At 49.9% G+C, this 16576-nt stretch overlaps 5 protein-coding genes across 5 annotated transcripts; 2 read left to right on the top strand and 3 right to left on the bottom strand.

Moving 5' to 3' along the window:
• Positions 1-222: 222 nt before the first annotated feature.
• Positions 223-2306, top strand: VTN49DRAFT_3427 (uncharacterized protein; the record flags this gene model as incomplete). The annotated part of the gene is made up of 5 exons (XM_069411262.1): positions 223-796; positions 847-1700; positions 1756-1937; positions 2006-2240; positions 2298-2306. The coding sequence occupies 5 exons, from the start codon at positions 223-225 to the stop codon at positions 2304-2306; spliced, it is 1854 nt and encodes a 617-aa protein (XP_069268705.1).
• Positions 2307-2508: 202 nt separating this feature from the next.
• VTN49DRAFT_3428 (uncharacterized protein) lies at positions 2509-3834 on the bottom strand (the record flags this gene model as incomplete). Its single annotated transcript, XM_069411263.1, has 1 exon — positions 2509-3834. One exon carries the CDS (start codon positions 3832-3834, stop codon positions 2509-2511), a length of 1326 nt encoding a protein of 441 aa, XP_069268706.1.
• Positions 3835-4537: 703 nt separating this feature from the next.
• On the bottom strand, positions 4538-7295 carry VTN49DRAFT_3429 (uncharacterized protein; the record flags this gene model as incomplete). The annotated part of the gene is made up of 2 exons (XM_069411264.1): positions 4538-6829; positions 6879-7295. 2 exons carry the CDS (start codon positions 7293-7295, stop codon positions 4538-4540), a joined length of 2709 nt encoding a protein of 902 aa, XP_069268707.1.
• Positions 7296-8187: 892 nt separating this feature from the next.
• On the bottom strand, positions 8188-8676 carry VTN49DRAFT_3430 (uncharacterized protein; the record flags this gene model as incomplete). The annotated part of the gene is made up of 1 exon (XM_069411266.1): positions 8188-8676. One exon carries the CDS (start codon positions 8674-8676, stop codon positions 8188-8190), a length of 489 nt encoding a protein of 162 aa, XP_069268708.1.
• A 1786-nt stretch (positions 8677-10462) lies between these two features.
• Positions 10463-12356, top strand: VTN49DRAFT_3431 (uncharacterized protein; the record flags this gene model as incomplete). The annotated part of the gene is made up of 4 exons (XM_069411267.1): positions 10463-11464; positions 11557-11902; positions 11961-12037; positions 12111-12356. 4 exons carry the CDS (start codon positions 10463-10465, stop codon positions 12354-12356), a joined length of 1671 nt encoding a protein of 556 aa, XP_069268709.1.
• Positions 12357-16576: the final 4220 nt, after the last annotated feature.

Genomic DNA, 16576 nt, shown 5'->3' on the forward strand with positions numbered 1-16576 from the left:
AATGGCGGGACAACCTCGAAGCTCGGGTCCCGCCTATCTCCAAAAAGCGCTTCTGCTACATTTAACTACCCATGGCTGGTCATTCAATCGCGTTTCCCCGGATTGCCGGCTGATTCGGGATCAGCTGCTTTTTTTTTCGGCGATGAGTTACTCGACGATGACCGCGTCACTCGTGACCTGAAGAATTACCCGCTTCAAGCGAAGCTTCAAACATGCGATACGATGGCGTCCGATAACACGGCTACAACCAAAATTGAGCACAGAGATACTGGCCCGGTTGATTCGGAAAATCCCCCCTTAGAGACGCGAAGCCGCAGCTCGAGTTCTACTGAGACGACAAGGCCGCCGCTCCCACCCCGTCCGAAGACCGACCAGCGTGACGAAGAGCGACCCTCAACCGCGAGGCCCACAGTGCAGCTCCAGTCGCAGGCGACCACGGCGCTATCGTTGCAGGACATAAATGGTCAAAAGCAGGGTTTTAATGAGACGCTTGCGAGCAGTTTTGGTCAGACTTTCCTCGGCAGGGGGCTCCGAGCGAAAGCAAGTCTGAGCCAATTGCCTGGTGCGCGTACAGGTGAAGCGAGCGATACTGCGAGTATCCGGAGTTTTCTTCCCAGCGTAGACGGGCAGGAGGAAAGCGTATTTGGGGAATTTTTAGGAGGCGATGTGACAGCGGAGCATCACGGGACGGTAGATGTGTTACGTCTGCCGGAATTCCCACAGGATGATTGTGACGATAACTTTGTGAATGAGTTTGAACCGATCGGCGAGCTGGCGGAAGATGGGCATAATGAAGGTCAGCCAGGTCCCCTCCCCACGGATTTCGGTAGCTTATATAGTGAGCAGAATTGCTTCTCGAAAAATGGAAGGGGAAGCGAAAACACTATCTGATTCTCTCTGCAGCCGGAAAACCCATCTATACTCGGCATGGCGACGGAGGTTTGATATCAAGTTATATTGGGATCGTCCAGACTATCATCTCATTTTTCCAAAACTCGAACGATACACTGAAGAGCTTCGTAGCTGGGGATACCAAATTCGTGGTTTTGGCTGAAGGGCCCCTGTATCTCGTAGCCATCAGCAGGCTATTCGAAAGCGAGTACGCTATCCGGCTCCAGCTGGAAGCGTTGTACATGCAGATTTTGTCAACCTTGACTTTGCCAGCGCTGACACGACTATTCTCCGTGCGGCCATCGACCGATCTCAAACGACCGCTGCAGGGCACAGAGACTCTGTTGTCGACTCTAGCAGACTCATTTACAAAAGGGTCACCTACCTCACTCCTGCAGGCTTTGGAGTGTCTAAAAATCCGAAAGTCCCACCGACAGGCGATCAACAATGCAATGCTCAAGACCAAAGTGGACGATCTGTTGTATGGCCTCATGGCAGTTGGCGGCCGTTTAATCAGCGTAGTACGACCCAGGAAACATTCACTCCATCCGGGCGACTTACAGCTCCTCTTCAACATGATATTTGAAGCGGATGGGGTCAAGGCTGGTGGCGGCGAGAGTTGGATCCCGGTGTGTCTTCCAGGATTCAACAGTTCTGGCTACCTCCACATGTATGTGAGTTTTCTCGATCCGCGTGGCGACGGCACAGAAAACGAGCCATCAAAGGATGAAAGCGTGGCGATTATCCTGATCAGCGCCAACAAGGAGAGCTTCTTCCGACTGCAGGAAATGCGCAACTCACTCGTTGAGGTAAGTACAGCTTGCAAAATTGTCACCATTACAGGCTGATCGAAGTTTTTGGCAGCACCTTCGAAAGTCGAACCTCGTTCAAGTCATCCAAGAAGCTATCTCCGCCGGCCGGCCCAATCCAACAGATATTGTTCCCGGCACGCCCATTCGACACTTCATCTGCAAATCCAAAGCGAATGTGCAATTTGTCATGTCATCATACGAACCGGATTTTGGGAGCTTAAGCCTTCACCGACGGTAAGCCAACTCGTCCACCGTCCACCCCTTTCATTCGTTGTGTCCTAACCGGCTATCCCATTTTTCAGACTCATCTCGACCTACAATGGCCTCCATGAAGCTGTCCATGCACGCAACACGCATGCCAGGATTCACCATAATATCAGCAAATCCGCTAGTGCCTTTGCTTGGGTCACTCCAGCGTTCGAGTTCTACTGCGTTTCTGGGCCAGGAGCAAACCGCAACGCCATCGCGCAGAGCGCGAGTAAAATCGTGAAATGGGTTCAAAGGGAGGAAGAGCGACTATTCATCATTGGAGGAGCGGTGAGTCATCCCCTCACGCAATGAAAAAAGGGGCCGAGGGTTTGCTGATCAAAGCAGGTCTTTTGATTTTGGAAAGTTGTCTAGAGTGATAGACTGCTTGCCTCTCGCTAACAAACACTTTAGTATATACTCTAGTATAGTCCGGTATATACAGGTAACCATCCACGCCGTCTTCCCTCCACTTTTTATCCTTTTAGTCTTTATCCTTTCTAAACTTGATCCAAACCCGGCCGGAGCTCCAAATCGGACACAATCGTAGATTATGATATCATGCTTGACCTTTTCTTATTTCCACCTCTGCAGCTTTCCGTAACCGATTCATCACAGCGGCGGCCAGCTCTCCCTCGTTATCGGGAATGCCTTCGACATAAATAATATCGACATTCTCAACATCCATGGCACGGAGGGCAGCAAACAGTCCGCGCGCGATATCCTCAGTTTTCTGACCTAGGTGTACATCGTAGATGGTTTTTGTGGCTTTCGCTGTTGAGTGAGTGGTGTGGAGGTACTCGACCTCAAGTGTGAAGGAAGAGAGAGATCCAATCTCCCCCGAGGGAGGGGGAGATGATGGCGGTGCCAGACCCAGCCCATACTCCCACGTTCTCGTCCGGATGATTCCCACTTTTTTGGCTCCGACAGCCGTGTTTCTCAAATCCGCGTTCACACGTCGGGAGATGCTGGCTGGATTCGACCCTGCTTCAAAGAGCACAACGTCCGCTTTCGGCGAGTAATGCCTATATTTCATGCCGGGTGCCCGCGGAATTTCTTTCAACTGCAGCGCTTCGTCCTTGTAAGCTTTACGCACATTTTCCCAGCCGGGACACGCTCTGATTTCCTCAATGCCGACGCCTCCAGGGCGCAGAATGGCAGGCGGCGAGCTCAGTCCATCGACGACAGTGCTTTCAACACCAACACCGCATGGCCCACCATCGAGGATCAAATCTATTCGTCCTTGCAAATCATGGTATACATGTTGGGCGGTAGTCGGCGAGGGCTTTGTTGACGCGTTTGCCGACGGCGCGGCAAGTGGTCTCCCTGTTGCGTGGATCAGGAGACGCGCGAACGGCGATGACGGCATTCGGACGCCAAAAGTGTGCAGTTTCGCGGTGACCTCAGGTGCCAAGATGCTATTAGGCGGGTTCGGAAGCAAAATGGTGAGTGGGCCCGGCCAGAATCGCTCGATCAGAGGCCTATAGATATCCGGAATCTTTCGTTTTGTGTTATTGGTGCCGTTCGTTCCCGAGTTCGCTGCAGGAGGGTTGAGTAGAGACTCTATCATCTCCTCAGAGTCGACATGCACGATCAACGGGTTATCCAGTGGACGCTGCTTGGCCCGGTAGATCCCCTGTACGGCTGGACTGCGCGTAGCATCCGCACCTAAGCCGTAAACAGTCTCGGTCGGAAATCCAACAGGCGTGTTGCCCGTGCGGAGGAGCTCTGCAGCTTCGGCGACGGCGGCAGCTTCCGCAGAGCCGCTTTTTTGCTCACTGGCCCACCATTCTGCGATGGATCCTGGTGGGGAGGCGTTGTTCAGTCGGTGAACAGGCAAGACGCGCGTTTCTCGCGGCGATATGCTCGGACTGAACGCCGCCATGGTGGAGTAGAAAGAAGACGGCTTGAAACGCCGCACGACGGACGCTATGAGAGACGACAAAACGGGTCGTGATCGTGTGAATAGAACTCAACAGCGTCTATTCTACGTTCTGACTCATCAAACCGAAACTCGGAACGTCAAGGCAGGGCCCATAAGTCCAGATATGACGTAGATGAGTACAGTCGCTACGCCTACATCATCGCTAGCATCGGGCGATCAAAAATCAATTCCCGATAAGATAGGACAAAAGTCAGACGCTAATCCTATTCAGGTTTAATATCACGTGATTATTGCTGCTTTGTAATTGTCTTGGCAATCTTGGCAGACACGATAAAGTCACGTGCATATCCGGCGAACAGTTAGGGTAGGGTTGTGGGATCAGGAGTCACGCCCATGTCCTGAGCATTCTCCAAGACCATAAGAGTGTGCCCAGTAGGAGCGTTATCACCGAGCCGTCTTTATCATGAACATATTCGTCGATGAAGCTTCTTCAGTCACGCGGCGAGACTCCGGAGCAAGCGATAACTATTGATAACGATGTATGCGGAGCGGTTGAGGATGAATTGAACGCAGAAAGAGAACGTAATCTGCAGTAAGATTGATATTGCCTTTGCAGATGAACATGTACGGCATGCTGGATACGGTGCTATGCTACCTAGCTAGCCCCGGATCCGTCTGTTTCCCGACAGAAAAGGCATCCCTTCTAGGGGATTATCTTGTAATTCCCTCCACTAATAATTTCCAGCTTTCCCTTGGAGACCATCCCGGCGAGATACTCCTTCAGTTCATCGTCACTGAATGGAAAACCTCCCGGAACGGCAATCTTGAGCATCATGACAATCCGTTGTAGAGGCATGGGGCCTTGATTCGTCAGCATGCCTACGACGAATTGCCAGTAAAAATGCATTTTCTCCAACATAGCTGCATGCGCTGATTCTTTAGCAGCAGCTGCCGCTGCCGATTCTGCAGCGATAAGGGCCGCATCAGTATCAGAAGCGCCTTTAATTTCCGACGACACATCCGCATTTTCTGCAGAATCTTGTTCATCATCGTTGGGAAGTACTTCTAGGACACGGAATGTATCATGCTGCACTTCCGTAAGGATACGCTTGCCGACCCAAAAGAGACATGCGCTGCGGACGAGAGAGGCCGACATTGAAAGGGACTCTGACAATTCGGCAACAGTCTTGGTCACAGGTTCGCCACCTGGAGTGTCCGACTGAAACGCATAGATTACTGTGGCTTGCCAAGTCGTGACCTTGTCGCTGAAAACTCGATCTTCAAGTTCCAGCTCCACAGTGACTTGACCAAGGGAATTAAGCCAAGAGAGCTTGCGTCCGGTGCGAACAGACTCAAAACCGGCTTTATAACGTTCCTGGAGAACTGCGATCTCATCAGGAACATTGAAAGGCTGGTCTTGAATTGACGGCCAAAAAAAGCGTGACAGAATTTTTGCGTGTAGCTCTGGCACGGCAGAAACTGCTTCTGCCGGCAAGCTGGGAGCATCCTGTTTCGTGCGTTCGGACAATTTTTGATTATGTATGGTTGAGTCGATGCCTGCAGAGACAGTCATATCATGTAGCATGACTTCGCAGGCTTGTAACGCATCATCTCCAAACCGCATCTTCAACAGCTCCAGCACAGATATTTCCTGATCGAAGTTGCTCTTCCTCAAAAGCCTCTCTGAAAGCATGGTCTTCAATTCCGTCACGAAAGCTTCCTTCGACTCGAAAAGACTAGTTAGACTGCCAATCACATCGAACTCCCTTGATTTACTGTAATCAGGCGCCGCATCGACCGGATCAGGGGTCCAGTTCATATCATCCCAGTCGAGTTCACCTAAGTCATCTTGTAGCGAGCGTTGGCGTGCGTTGTTCAATTCGACAGATAGCTCCGTCAGTGTCTCACTTCCCGCTGGAGGTGCATTCCTTTGAGCATCCGAGGGTTCCGCAAGTAGACCGCTCACAATTGCTTTGATTGTGTCGTCACGGTCTTTGAGATATCTGCGTATGGGCCGAGCCACCCAATGCAGAAGGACTCCCTTCGGGTCCAGAAGATTGAACGCACGGATGATAGAGATGTAGGCCTGCAAAATTTCAACGGTGGACGCTCCAGGGTGCAGTAATCGCCGATTCAAGGTTCCAATAAATTCAGTTGCCAGAAGCAGTCTCGCTCGAGGGCTACTCGTGAAATATTTCAAGTCCTCGATAGCACCGCTGCTCTCGTCCCAGTCCACAATGATGTCGAACAGTTCACTTGTCCTCAAAGCGCCCAAACGGGCAATTGCCATCTCATGCCAGTTGTTCACATCATTGAGACTTACATCGGCACTTTCGGCCTCTGGAGACTTGAGGATAGTAAGCACGTCAATGACAAACCTTGCAAAAACGTTTTCTGTCCATAGTCGCAAATGATGAGCAGCAGAGGACGGCGAGTCCCATTGGCCGGCGTACGTAGCGGAAATATACTCGGTCATCATGACATTCATGACTTCAGCAAAGACCTTTTGCGCCCGCTCGCCACCGAGGCCAACATCTCGCACCCCTTCCAACAGTGAAAGTAGCTTTTCCCTGGCAGCAGCGGCGTGACCGGACCTCGCAAATTCATTCATTGCGTGGATGCGAGCAGTGTCCGAAGCTTCCTGTCGCCAGCAACGATACGTGATAGAGCCATCCCGGTCAATATCCATATTGTCATCTTGAAATTCGAATTCTGCAACCCTTGCTTGGTGCTTAGCATCCTCAACTCCAAGAATCACTGCGGCTGCACTGCTAAGCTCTGTCTCAAGGAGGACAGAGATTCGCGAAAACGGCAGCGAGTAAGACACAATGGCATTGAACGTTCTTCTTAGGGACGAAATGGCCGTTTCGCGACTGGTAGCATCCAGCTTCGGTACCACGTGTTGTTCGAAAGGGGTGTAATAGAGCCGCTGGGCCAGCTGCAGATATCGGACAACTCGTGAGAGTAGTCTCTCATGGCGGGACTCATCCAACAGCTTTGACTCATCAGCATCTATCGAAGGCGTGTAAGGGAGGAGCACATACATGGATTAGTTCTCCTCGAAGATTAGTCAAGAAATGCCTCCGGATTTCATTTCCATACCACTCAACAAGGCTCCGAACACCCTCACGGCGCCCATATGATATCACGTACGTCAGGGCATTAATGACATCCTGCGACACAGGCTTGGATACGGCATCGTCGCCTTTATCCAGACGTACAAGCTCCTCAACACCATGGTCTGGAAAAGACAGAAAGTCCGTTGCAACATGCCATGCGTGACTCCAGCTTTGAGAATCCGATGTTGACTTTTCAAATTCCAGTGTAGAAGTACCAATGCCTTCTACGAAATGTTCATCCTGTATACTGGAACGAAGGACGCGGCTCGCAATTGGGTTATCATCGAGACCCGTCGACCTTGGCGCTGAAAACACGCCTTCGAAAATGCGTTTCCGATTCATTGCCGTGGGCTCATGTTGGAAAATCACACCTGGCATTCCGCTAGTTGTTTTCCATTCGATTTTCCATAATATTGCTCATAAACCCCAATGCCCTTACAGGAGGAAGTCCGATAGTTTGTACTGGAGATTCGCAACGCGTGAGCTTCTGATAGGTACATGTTTACAATGTTTGCATCTTGCATCCTTGCGCACGTGATTTTTTGATTAGTCATGGTTCCTCTCAGGCTCAGTCACGTGCGATTCTAGGTTCGCCTCTTCCGAGATGGGATTGATAAGGAAGCTCGCGGAATTGCGGCTATTGAGCAATTGCAGGGTGCCAGCGATCTGATCCACCGTTCCTTGACGTTCAGCCAATTGGTTCTATCTCCCCGAATATCTCCTTTGATGGCATTTTGATGGCCAGTGGTACAAAAGGCACGACGCCGCACGGGGCGTTTGTTTTACCTTCCCGCAAACTTTGAGCGTTGCAATGATGCCTCCAGGGCTGCCTCTTTCGCAATAGCCTTGTTGTTTGTTCATGGCCGGTAGATTGGCTAGGGATCGCATCTGTATAAGTAAGGTTTCCCACAATTTCGTGGAACTACTCAATCGTCACATCAACTGTTTAGCTTTTTCCGGTTCAACATGATCGATTGCTGCATCCACAGCCTTCTTGCAAATATAGCGCACTTGGTATAATTTCTGAGTAAAGTAGTATGTACTGGCGGCTGCATCACGATGAATCATCCCATGCGTGAAAATTTGTTTGTCCAGGAAAAGTGTCCACCGGTCAATCAAGCACGAGTACATCCGAATGCATGCTCTATCAGATTTGAATACATGCTCTTCGATGACTTGGACCAACAGCCGATAGGAACAGGAAGAACTCGTAACTGGAACATCATGATCGAATTCATGATGCCCTTTCACTCTCGACCTTTTCCCAGTCGCTATCGGTGCTCACATAACCTGAAGAACCTTCTCCAGGCAGCACGCCAGTCGGTCCCTTAGCGACGGGTTGCGTCTGTGGTGATGGCCTTGGAGCACGTCGTCTCGCCTTGGAGACACCTTCTGTCTCTGTTTCCGTCTCTGACCCTGTCTTCTCATCCACTCCAGTTGCCTTTTGCCTCTCTCCTTGCTCGTCCTTTATATGTTGCGCCTTTCGCTGCTCTTCCGCGCGGGCCTGGGCCTCTTGTACCTCTTTCGCGAACCAGTTGACACCCCACCAAAGCGTGCCCGACAAAAAGGATAGAACGACAAAATGGATACTGTAGGTGGCTAGCAGAAGGGCAAAAAGAAGAATTTGTAACGCTGCGAATGTTGCATTTGTCGCAACGAGCAATGTCGGAGTCGGCCCTGGTGTAAAGATACTGGACCAGAGGTCCTGGACAAAGGAAGCCATAGTGTGAAACAGCTGACGGAATGATTTCGCGCACTCTGAGTTCGAGCCATTAGTTAGCGCGGACGCGTTGAGGCCTTTCTCGGCCGCTTACAGATCGATTTCAAAAACGCAGTGATATCTCGTCTGAACAGATTCACGGACCTCCCAAATCTCGAGACAAGCACGTGCTGTCGATACGGAAATTTGAATGAAGGTGTTGCCGAGGCGACGATTTTCCAGTTCGATCCGCGTCTTTGAGTCACGCGTCGTCAGTAATTACGGTCGAGAGAAGCGCGCGGCCTGGTGGCCGAAGTTGCTGGGATTCCGCTCGGTCTACGGAGTACGAAGGGTCCAAATCGCGGTGTTTTCGTCGTTTGATAACCGCAGCAGTCAAGTCCGTAGCAAAGCAGGGCAGTAGCTTGTAGACATGAAGCTGTCGCAATCGCGTGTTCCTAACGGAGGGGTTCTCCAACTTCGCGCCCGCACTAAAATGCTGGGATGCCTGGGTAAGTTCAGGCTGCCAGGCATCTCAGGCAGGAATCTACAAATGCCTGCGCCCTTCAGTACGACAATTGCCATGAGCCAAAGGTTATCTTTCCACTAGTACCAGGAAAAAGAGGGCAATTGTCTTTTGGGTTGGGGAAGTAATAAAGCCCGGCATTTTCCAGTTGAACAGTCTTGAGGACCTGCAGGCATTGCGCCTTTCTGGAAACTCACGTGATAATTGTCACGTGATTAAATCTGCGGCTCTTACTCCGTACTTGCCGACCGATCAAGCCCGTCCGAAATGTAGTTAGCCACTTAGCCCTAGAGACTTTGCCAGTCTGCCGCCCTGGTGCTCCAGTAAGCTCCACCATGCAGCTCCATGAAATTAATCAAAATCAGTAGGTTTTCCGTGAGCCGCTATGTATGAGAGAGTATTAGCACATGGATTGTGACCTTATGGCGCTAATCAATCACAGTGCAGCATGATGGCGAAGAATTTTTCCAACTGGTATTTGCCAGGTGCCGCCATCTTTGTGGCTTTGTCCTTGCGTCTCTCGAAATTGAGGAATGAGTCGAGACTCGACGGAATTCCCTTGCCAACATAATATTCACCGGAAGCCTTTCGACCAAGTGGACCCTTGAACGGAGAGATTCCCAGGTCGGCAAAGTACGTCATCGATCAATGATCAAGCTACTCAAGCCTTGCCTAAGCGCAGCCACCCGCGAGCAAAGCCAGGAATGGGATCCAGTCATCAGATCACCAAGACACCAACCTGGTTCTGCTGTTCCCCAGACCATGTACATACGTAATAACGTTGCATGACTCGATTATCGCAGTTCCCCGAGTCCGATTCTCCGAAATAGTGTATTAAGTTACTGGGGGCGTACGGAGACTGCGCAGGACCCAATGCCACAAGCATATCTGCGTTACTTGCATGAACGGACCACGGAGTCGGACGAATTTACCCCCCCCCCCGGTCTGTGACGCCACAGTGGCCATCGAATATTCTTCATGCAACGCTCTTAGATCTTCATGTTGGGTGGACCTTTGCAGACCTCAGCGGGGGCGCGTGGGATGGCAACCATGAGGTCAATTACTGGACGGAGTGTGGAGTATTGTAAGGGATCTTTGTTGATAATCAACAAAGCACTGGAGAATCTGGGGTTCCTGGGGGTTAGTAGATTTGATGTGAATAAATATCCATTACATTCCCGGGGTCTCCATTTCTTTTTCTTTTTCACTGTGCCAATTTGCCTGTTGAGTATCTCTGCCTCACGCTCTGTTGTACATACCATCCCTGCGATCGGTGAGTCACCCAGTATGGCGTCCGAGGACGACTCGGTCAGGGTCAAAGAAGAGACCGCGGGCCCTTCTCCCAGCGCCGGGGAATCGTACCACATCCAGCGGGCTGAGCGGACTCCGTATGGACCGCCCGGAGTTCGAGGTCTCTTTCACAATCCGTTCGTGACCCTGTGCGCAGCCTGCTCCACGCTGGGAGGTGTCTTGTTCGGGTACGACCAGGGCGTAGTCTCGATCGTTTTGGTCATGCCGCACTTCCTCGAGACCTTCCCACTCGTATCAGAGACTGCCGCCGGTGCCGGATTCTGGAAGGGCCTCATGACAGCAATGATTGAATTAGGAGCATTGCTGGGTGCTCTCAATCAGGGCTGGATTGCCGACAAATATTCCCGCCGTTATTCGATCGTAATCGCAGTGATCATATTCACGATTGGGTCAATACTCCAGACTGCCGCTATCAATTACGCAATGCTTGTGGTCGCCCGACTGATCGGAGGAATTGGTATCGGCATGCTCAGCATGGTGGCGCCGCTATACATTTCTGAAGTTAGCCCGCCGGAAGTGAGAGGCACGTTACTCGTCATGGAGGAGTTTTGCATTGTCCTGGGCATTGTGATTGCATACTATATCACTTACGGCACGAGGTACATGCCGTCGGATTGGTCATGGAGATTGCCATTTTTTCTCCAAATGCTGCCTGGCTTTGTTCTTATCGCGGGTGTGTATCTGCTTCCTTTCTCGCCCCGTTGGCTAGTCTTCCGCGGTCGGGAGCCCGAAGCCCTAGAGTCTCTCTGCCGGTTGCGCCGGCTTCCCGAAACTGATGCCCGAGTAAAGCAGGAATTCTTCGACATTCAAGTTGAGGTCAGGTTCCACAAAGAGATCAGTGCTGAGAAGCATCCCAATTTGCAAGATGGGTCTCGCAAAAGTGAAGCTCTGCTTGAGGTAGTCTCATGGATTGATTGCTTCAAACCAGGATGCTGGCGAAGAACCCACGTTGGTGTCGGGATCATGTTCTTTCAACAGGTTTGTATCCATCAATTACAACTGACTTACAAACGATCTCAGTCAGCAAAGATTTATTTGCATTTCTGTACTGACGAACTTACTCTGTCCAGTTTGTTGGGATTAATGCTCTCATTTACTACTCACCAACGCTGTTCAAGACGATGGGAATGGACTACAATACGCAGCTGGTCCTGTCTGGGGTTCTAAACGTTACCCAGCTTGTTGGGGTCACCTCAAGCATTTGGACGATGGACAAGTTCGGTCGGCGTCCTCTTCTCTTGATCGGATCAGTTGCAATGTCCATTTCTCACATCATCATTGCGGTCCTGGTGGGTTTATACGATGACAACTGGCCAGCGCATCGGCCACAGGGCTGGACTAGTGTCGCCTTCCTATTTCTGTACATGCTGGCTTTCGGTGCCTCCTGGGGCCCTGTCCCCTGGGCGATGCCATCTGGTGAGCCAAAAAGAGTCTATCCGGAGAATGCCTTGACCCTAGAACTCACGTGTCATAGAAATCTTCCCGTCCTCGCTGCGAGCCAAGGGAGTGGCTCTGTCGACGTGTTCGAACTGGTTGAACAACTTTATAATCGTAGGTCGTTTGAGAGCCGAAGACATACTACAGCTTCGGACACACTGACAAATTCACCATCGTTTGTTTCTAGGGCCTGATCACTCCTCCACTGGTACAGAACACCGGTTTCGGAGCCTACACATTCTTCGCTGTTTTCTGCGTTCTGTCGGGTATATGGACCTACTTTGTCGTGCCCGAAACCAAGGGCAGGACGCTCGAGGAAATGGACGTTGTGTTCCAAGACCACAGCAACGAGGCTGAGGAGGATCGAAAACGCAAAATTGCAGAAGACTTGCAGCAGGAGCTGTCGGCTGGATCTGACCGTGAACAGGCTTGAAAGGCTGGACTCATGCTGGTCCATAGAGAAAATCATCACATGACTCTCAGCCGTTCACAAACATCAAGTGCGATGTGCATTTGGTGGTACTGCGGCCGACGTAATTCACGCTAACTTACTCACCGAAGTCTGCCAAGTTTGGTGGGGGCTTGGGAGAGTGGCTAAGACACGACTAGGATTCCAGGGACTGAGCAAAATGATCCTGCCACGAATGTTGTTTTAACTAATGGATAAATTGCAAAAAATTTATCTGATACTGATCAATCTACTAACACAGTATCGCACCGGCTAAGGAACGAATCGCCCCAAGTAAGACGTGCGGGCGTTGGTCAGTTGAACAAGGGCTTTTGGGGAGTTCAACATTGCGATGTTCTACGCAGCCTCAGTGTAATAATAAAGGGTGGCTGTCCAGATTTCATGGCAGCATCTACACGGTACTAAACTAAGTAATAGGTCCCAAGGACAGCACTATATGTGTAATTTGTGGTTCCCGAACGATTTCCGAAGTTCGCAGCCGATTCAAGTTCGTCTGCATGTAGCCTAGACTGACCCCACTTCTAGAACGAGTACTTTCTTTAAGCTGGTGGACTTGATCTACCTAAACTTGGACAATGGTCAGGGTTGGAGGATATTCTCGGTTAGCATCGTGCAGGTACGGTACAGCTAGAGCCGCTAGAATAGACAACAGTACTTATCCGATAAATTCGGGGTGCTTGTACGGAGTAGATTTACTCGCCATTAGATTCGTCATCGTAGACGGCCTCAAGAGAGACGAGAGGACGGCTAGCCTACCGAGCATAAGCGAGTATAGATTGATTGCACATGACCATCTCAATATAATAGCGAACCAAACAGATACTACTTTATACGACTGATCTCGACATGAACCAGGTTTGGCAACGCCATGGTCACCGCTCTTGCTGAAAATTGGGATGGTTTCCAATTTCGCACTGCCGCTTCTCGAAAGACACCGCCACGATAGATATTTACTTCCGATCGCATACTGGGACCGTGTATGTAGATGAACGATATTTGGGACAATAGGGCCCGTCACCGAGTACTGTACCGTCAAGAAGTGTACACAGCATATGGTGACATCGTTTCGAGGCACTGTCTGCTGTCAACCGCGATAACAGATGGGTCGAGGCACATGCACCGCCTAAGAGTACTTGTGATGGGAGCGACCAGGTGATTCTTCTTGTCCTGAAGAGTTGAGAGTGACTGCCGAACTTGTATGTCCACTAACGCAATACTAGTAATGCTCTAGAGAAATGAGGTATGCCAGGGTGTATGTGATATGCATTTACGTGGTAGGCTAGTGTTGGATACTGGGAGAATCGTGACTACGGTATCGTCACACAATGTACGACTACACTTCGAATTTAGCCCGAATATCTCTGTTCCCTATAGAAAGAAAGGATTTGGTATGACAGGTCCCTAAAATGCTAGCCGGCATGCACTGTGCAGGTGGCGCTGTCAACGAGTCCATTGTGAACTCTTGTCAGATAGGTATAGGTATTGCCCACATCCATACTCGAGAGTTCCAAATCACACTGATCTACGACATTCGGTTTCCGATATCAGAAGCAGGGATGGTTTCGTACCTATGGTTCACAAAAGAGCACATGGTACTATGTACCACTCTAGCATCACATACAAGTACGCCACTTTGGAAAGCGGAGCACAGAGGGAAAATATTCATCGCAACGTACTATAGTGTCATCAAATTGAAACTCGAATCTTGAACGATGCTCAAATCTCGAGCATTGTTTCAGCCGTATCTGTGATTCAGATTCAGAAGAGTTACAGTGTGGCTGCGGCATTTGATGATCTACCCGCTCGAATCTTTAAATCATTTTGCATTTGCCGGCTGGCCGAAGGCTGAAGCTCGGCATCATTCGCTTCTTTCAGACGAGATCACAAAAATAAAAGAACCAGCCTCAGTACCACTAGGCTACATGTACAGTGGCCTTTGTTGCTAATTATTGTCACTTGCTCTTCTACCATCTGACCAGCACTGAAAAAATAACTTTTGGGTTCAGAGCCATCGCATGGCTGCAAGAGAGCAAGGTAGGCACCTTAACCTACTCTGTCAGACTCATTGCTGGCGGCCAGAGAGCCAGCATTGCCAGTTAAAATCAACGACATTGCTGTTAGCATAATTCTTGCTTTGCCCACAAGTAGATCCTGAAGGAGGACACACATACTTCCGCAGTTTTAATGCCTACTCATAAATGCCCAGACGGGCACATGACGGGCTTATTTAGGGCCGTACGATGCACGTGACTCCCCGGAAGTTGTCTTTTCCGTGACAGATCAGGTAATATCTCACCGGTTAAATACCTGTAACTACTCAGTACTCGTTGATGCCCCGTAATTAATAACCCGGGCCGTACCATCAAACATAACAAGATAGGAGACTCCGCTCTCCCAAATCGGCCCCGACGACCTCCAACAGCAGTGATGACTACTGTGGGCCTAGAAAAGTCTCCGAAGAGATAAAAGGTTAGGACGGGCAATTGCAGATCACAATCGAGCACGAATTCGTTGCCCATCAGCCAGTTGAATGAACCGGAGATAGCCAACGATGAGCTTGATTTTAGGTTCAACGCAAACACCTAAATCGTTGGATTGTTGCTCAGCGTTTCGATGCGACAAACATCCTGTCCCAGTAGCGCTGTCTTGTACTATGATGCTCATACAGAATTCTGTAGTTGAAAGTGTGACTGCCGGGTCAATGAAAATGAAACAGCACTATTAAGTACTTTACTGTTCATCCTGAACGATTGCAGTATCAGCAGGCCAGCACTGTAGCCGATGTGTAGGTTAAATTACGGAGTAGGACTCCGCAGTTGCTTCTTCTAGAAAATAATATGTAGCTGACTCGACTCCGTTCCGTAAAGTTACCATGAAATTGGATTACCTCACCAAATGATTGCAGGAGTATTCGGTTCAGTAGCCGATATGCTCAGTACGTCGTAGACCGCATCGGTTGCAGGATAAATTTATTAATCCTACAAAAGTACTGTATTGCTTGCAGCTCTGTAGTAGCCGGAATTTTGGTTTTACCATGATGCAAGAAATCGACCTCATCCTGGAATTCACCCATGACTGCCTTCATAGGGAGTACTCGTACTACACGTATTTAATATCTCCGCACAGTAGTTGATACGGCGTATTCGGGGTGAGCGCGCCAACAGTACTATGCGTAATGAGTACGCTCCAAGCACCTCGAGTATAAGTTCTTGACAGATACTTATTTGAGTGGTGCACACCTGCTCAAGAGGTCAACCCTGTAAAGCTACATATCTTTGATTATGTTTTCGACCGTCGGCGCCATCCGATGATATGAAGTCTACAGCTCGAGCCCCCATTGATGATCGTCACCATGATACTAGTCCTTTAAAAAGACGAATTACAGAAATTACCGGTAAACGGAAGTCATTGATAGAGTTGCTTTGAGCTGGTTGGTGCGCGTGGGGGCTGGTCGGCTGAGGGCATATGGATTAATGGATTAACCAGACTCGATACTTTCCCGGGTTAAGTGCGTCGGGCTATCCGGGCTCTTTCAGGGCGCGCCCAGTCGGGTTTCTCAACGCCCAGGAAAACACTAGGCTAACACCATCGCAAATCTTACAGCTGACTCTGCCTTCTGATGTTAGTATGTGTTCATTTTCCCTTCCCTCCCTGAAGCCGAACTGTCCGCTTGCCAACCTTATCGGCGCTTCTGGCCCTCTTGCTCTCTGCAAGTTGTTGGTAGTGTAGGTTAAATCCAAACTTTAATAAAAGACAATGTCAGATGGTAATATGAGGCGCTGCAGATCAACGCAAAAAGAGGAATTGGCTTGGCACGTGATTTCATTGCCAGTAGCTTTCATTGGATGCTTAAGTCGAAAGCTGACATAGGGTAAAGATTAACCTAGTGGTTGACATCAATTTCTCTCTCTATTTTGACAGAGCTTCGTTCGTTGTCCTTGTCCAGTGTGCACATACGTCAACAGTTCCATTAATTACCTAAAGAAACAGATGAAATATGTAGAACTGAACGGGAAAAGAAACATTGCATGACAGCCCCCAACCTGTCAACTCTTCCATAATGCCTCATTTCCTACTTGGTTTAGGGGTATTGCCAGCGCTTTCTGTATTTGCTTCGCTGACTTTCGTACCCGCCGCCTCCGATCTCGACCCATCCATTACTGTGGCCCTCTTCCGGTTTTTTT

This window comes from Thermomyces lanuginosus (genome assembly GCF_041956635.1).
Source record: "Thermomyces lanuginosus strain ATCC 200065 unplaced genomic scaffold VTN49scaffold_28, whole genome shotgun sequence".
NCBI lineage: Eukaryota > Fungi > Ascomycota > Eurotiomycetes > Eurotiales > Trichocomaceae > Thermomyces > Thermomyces lanuginosus.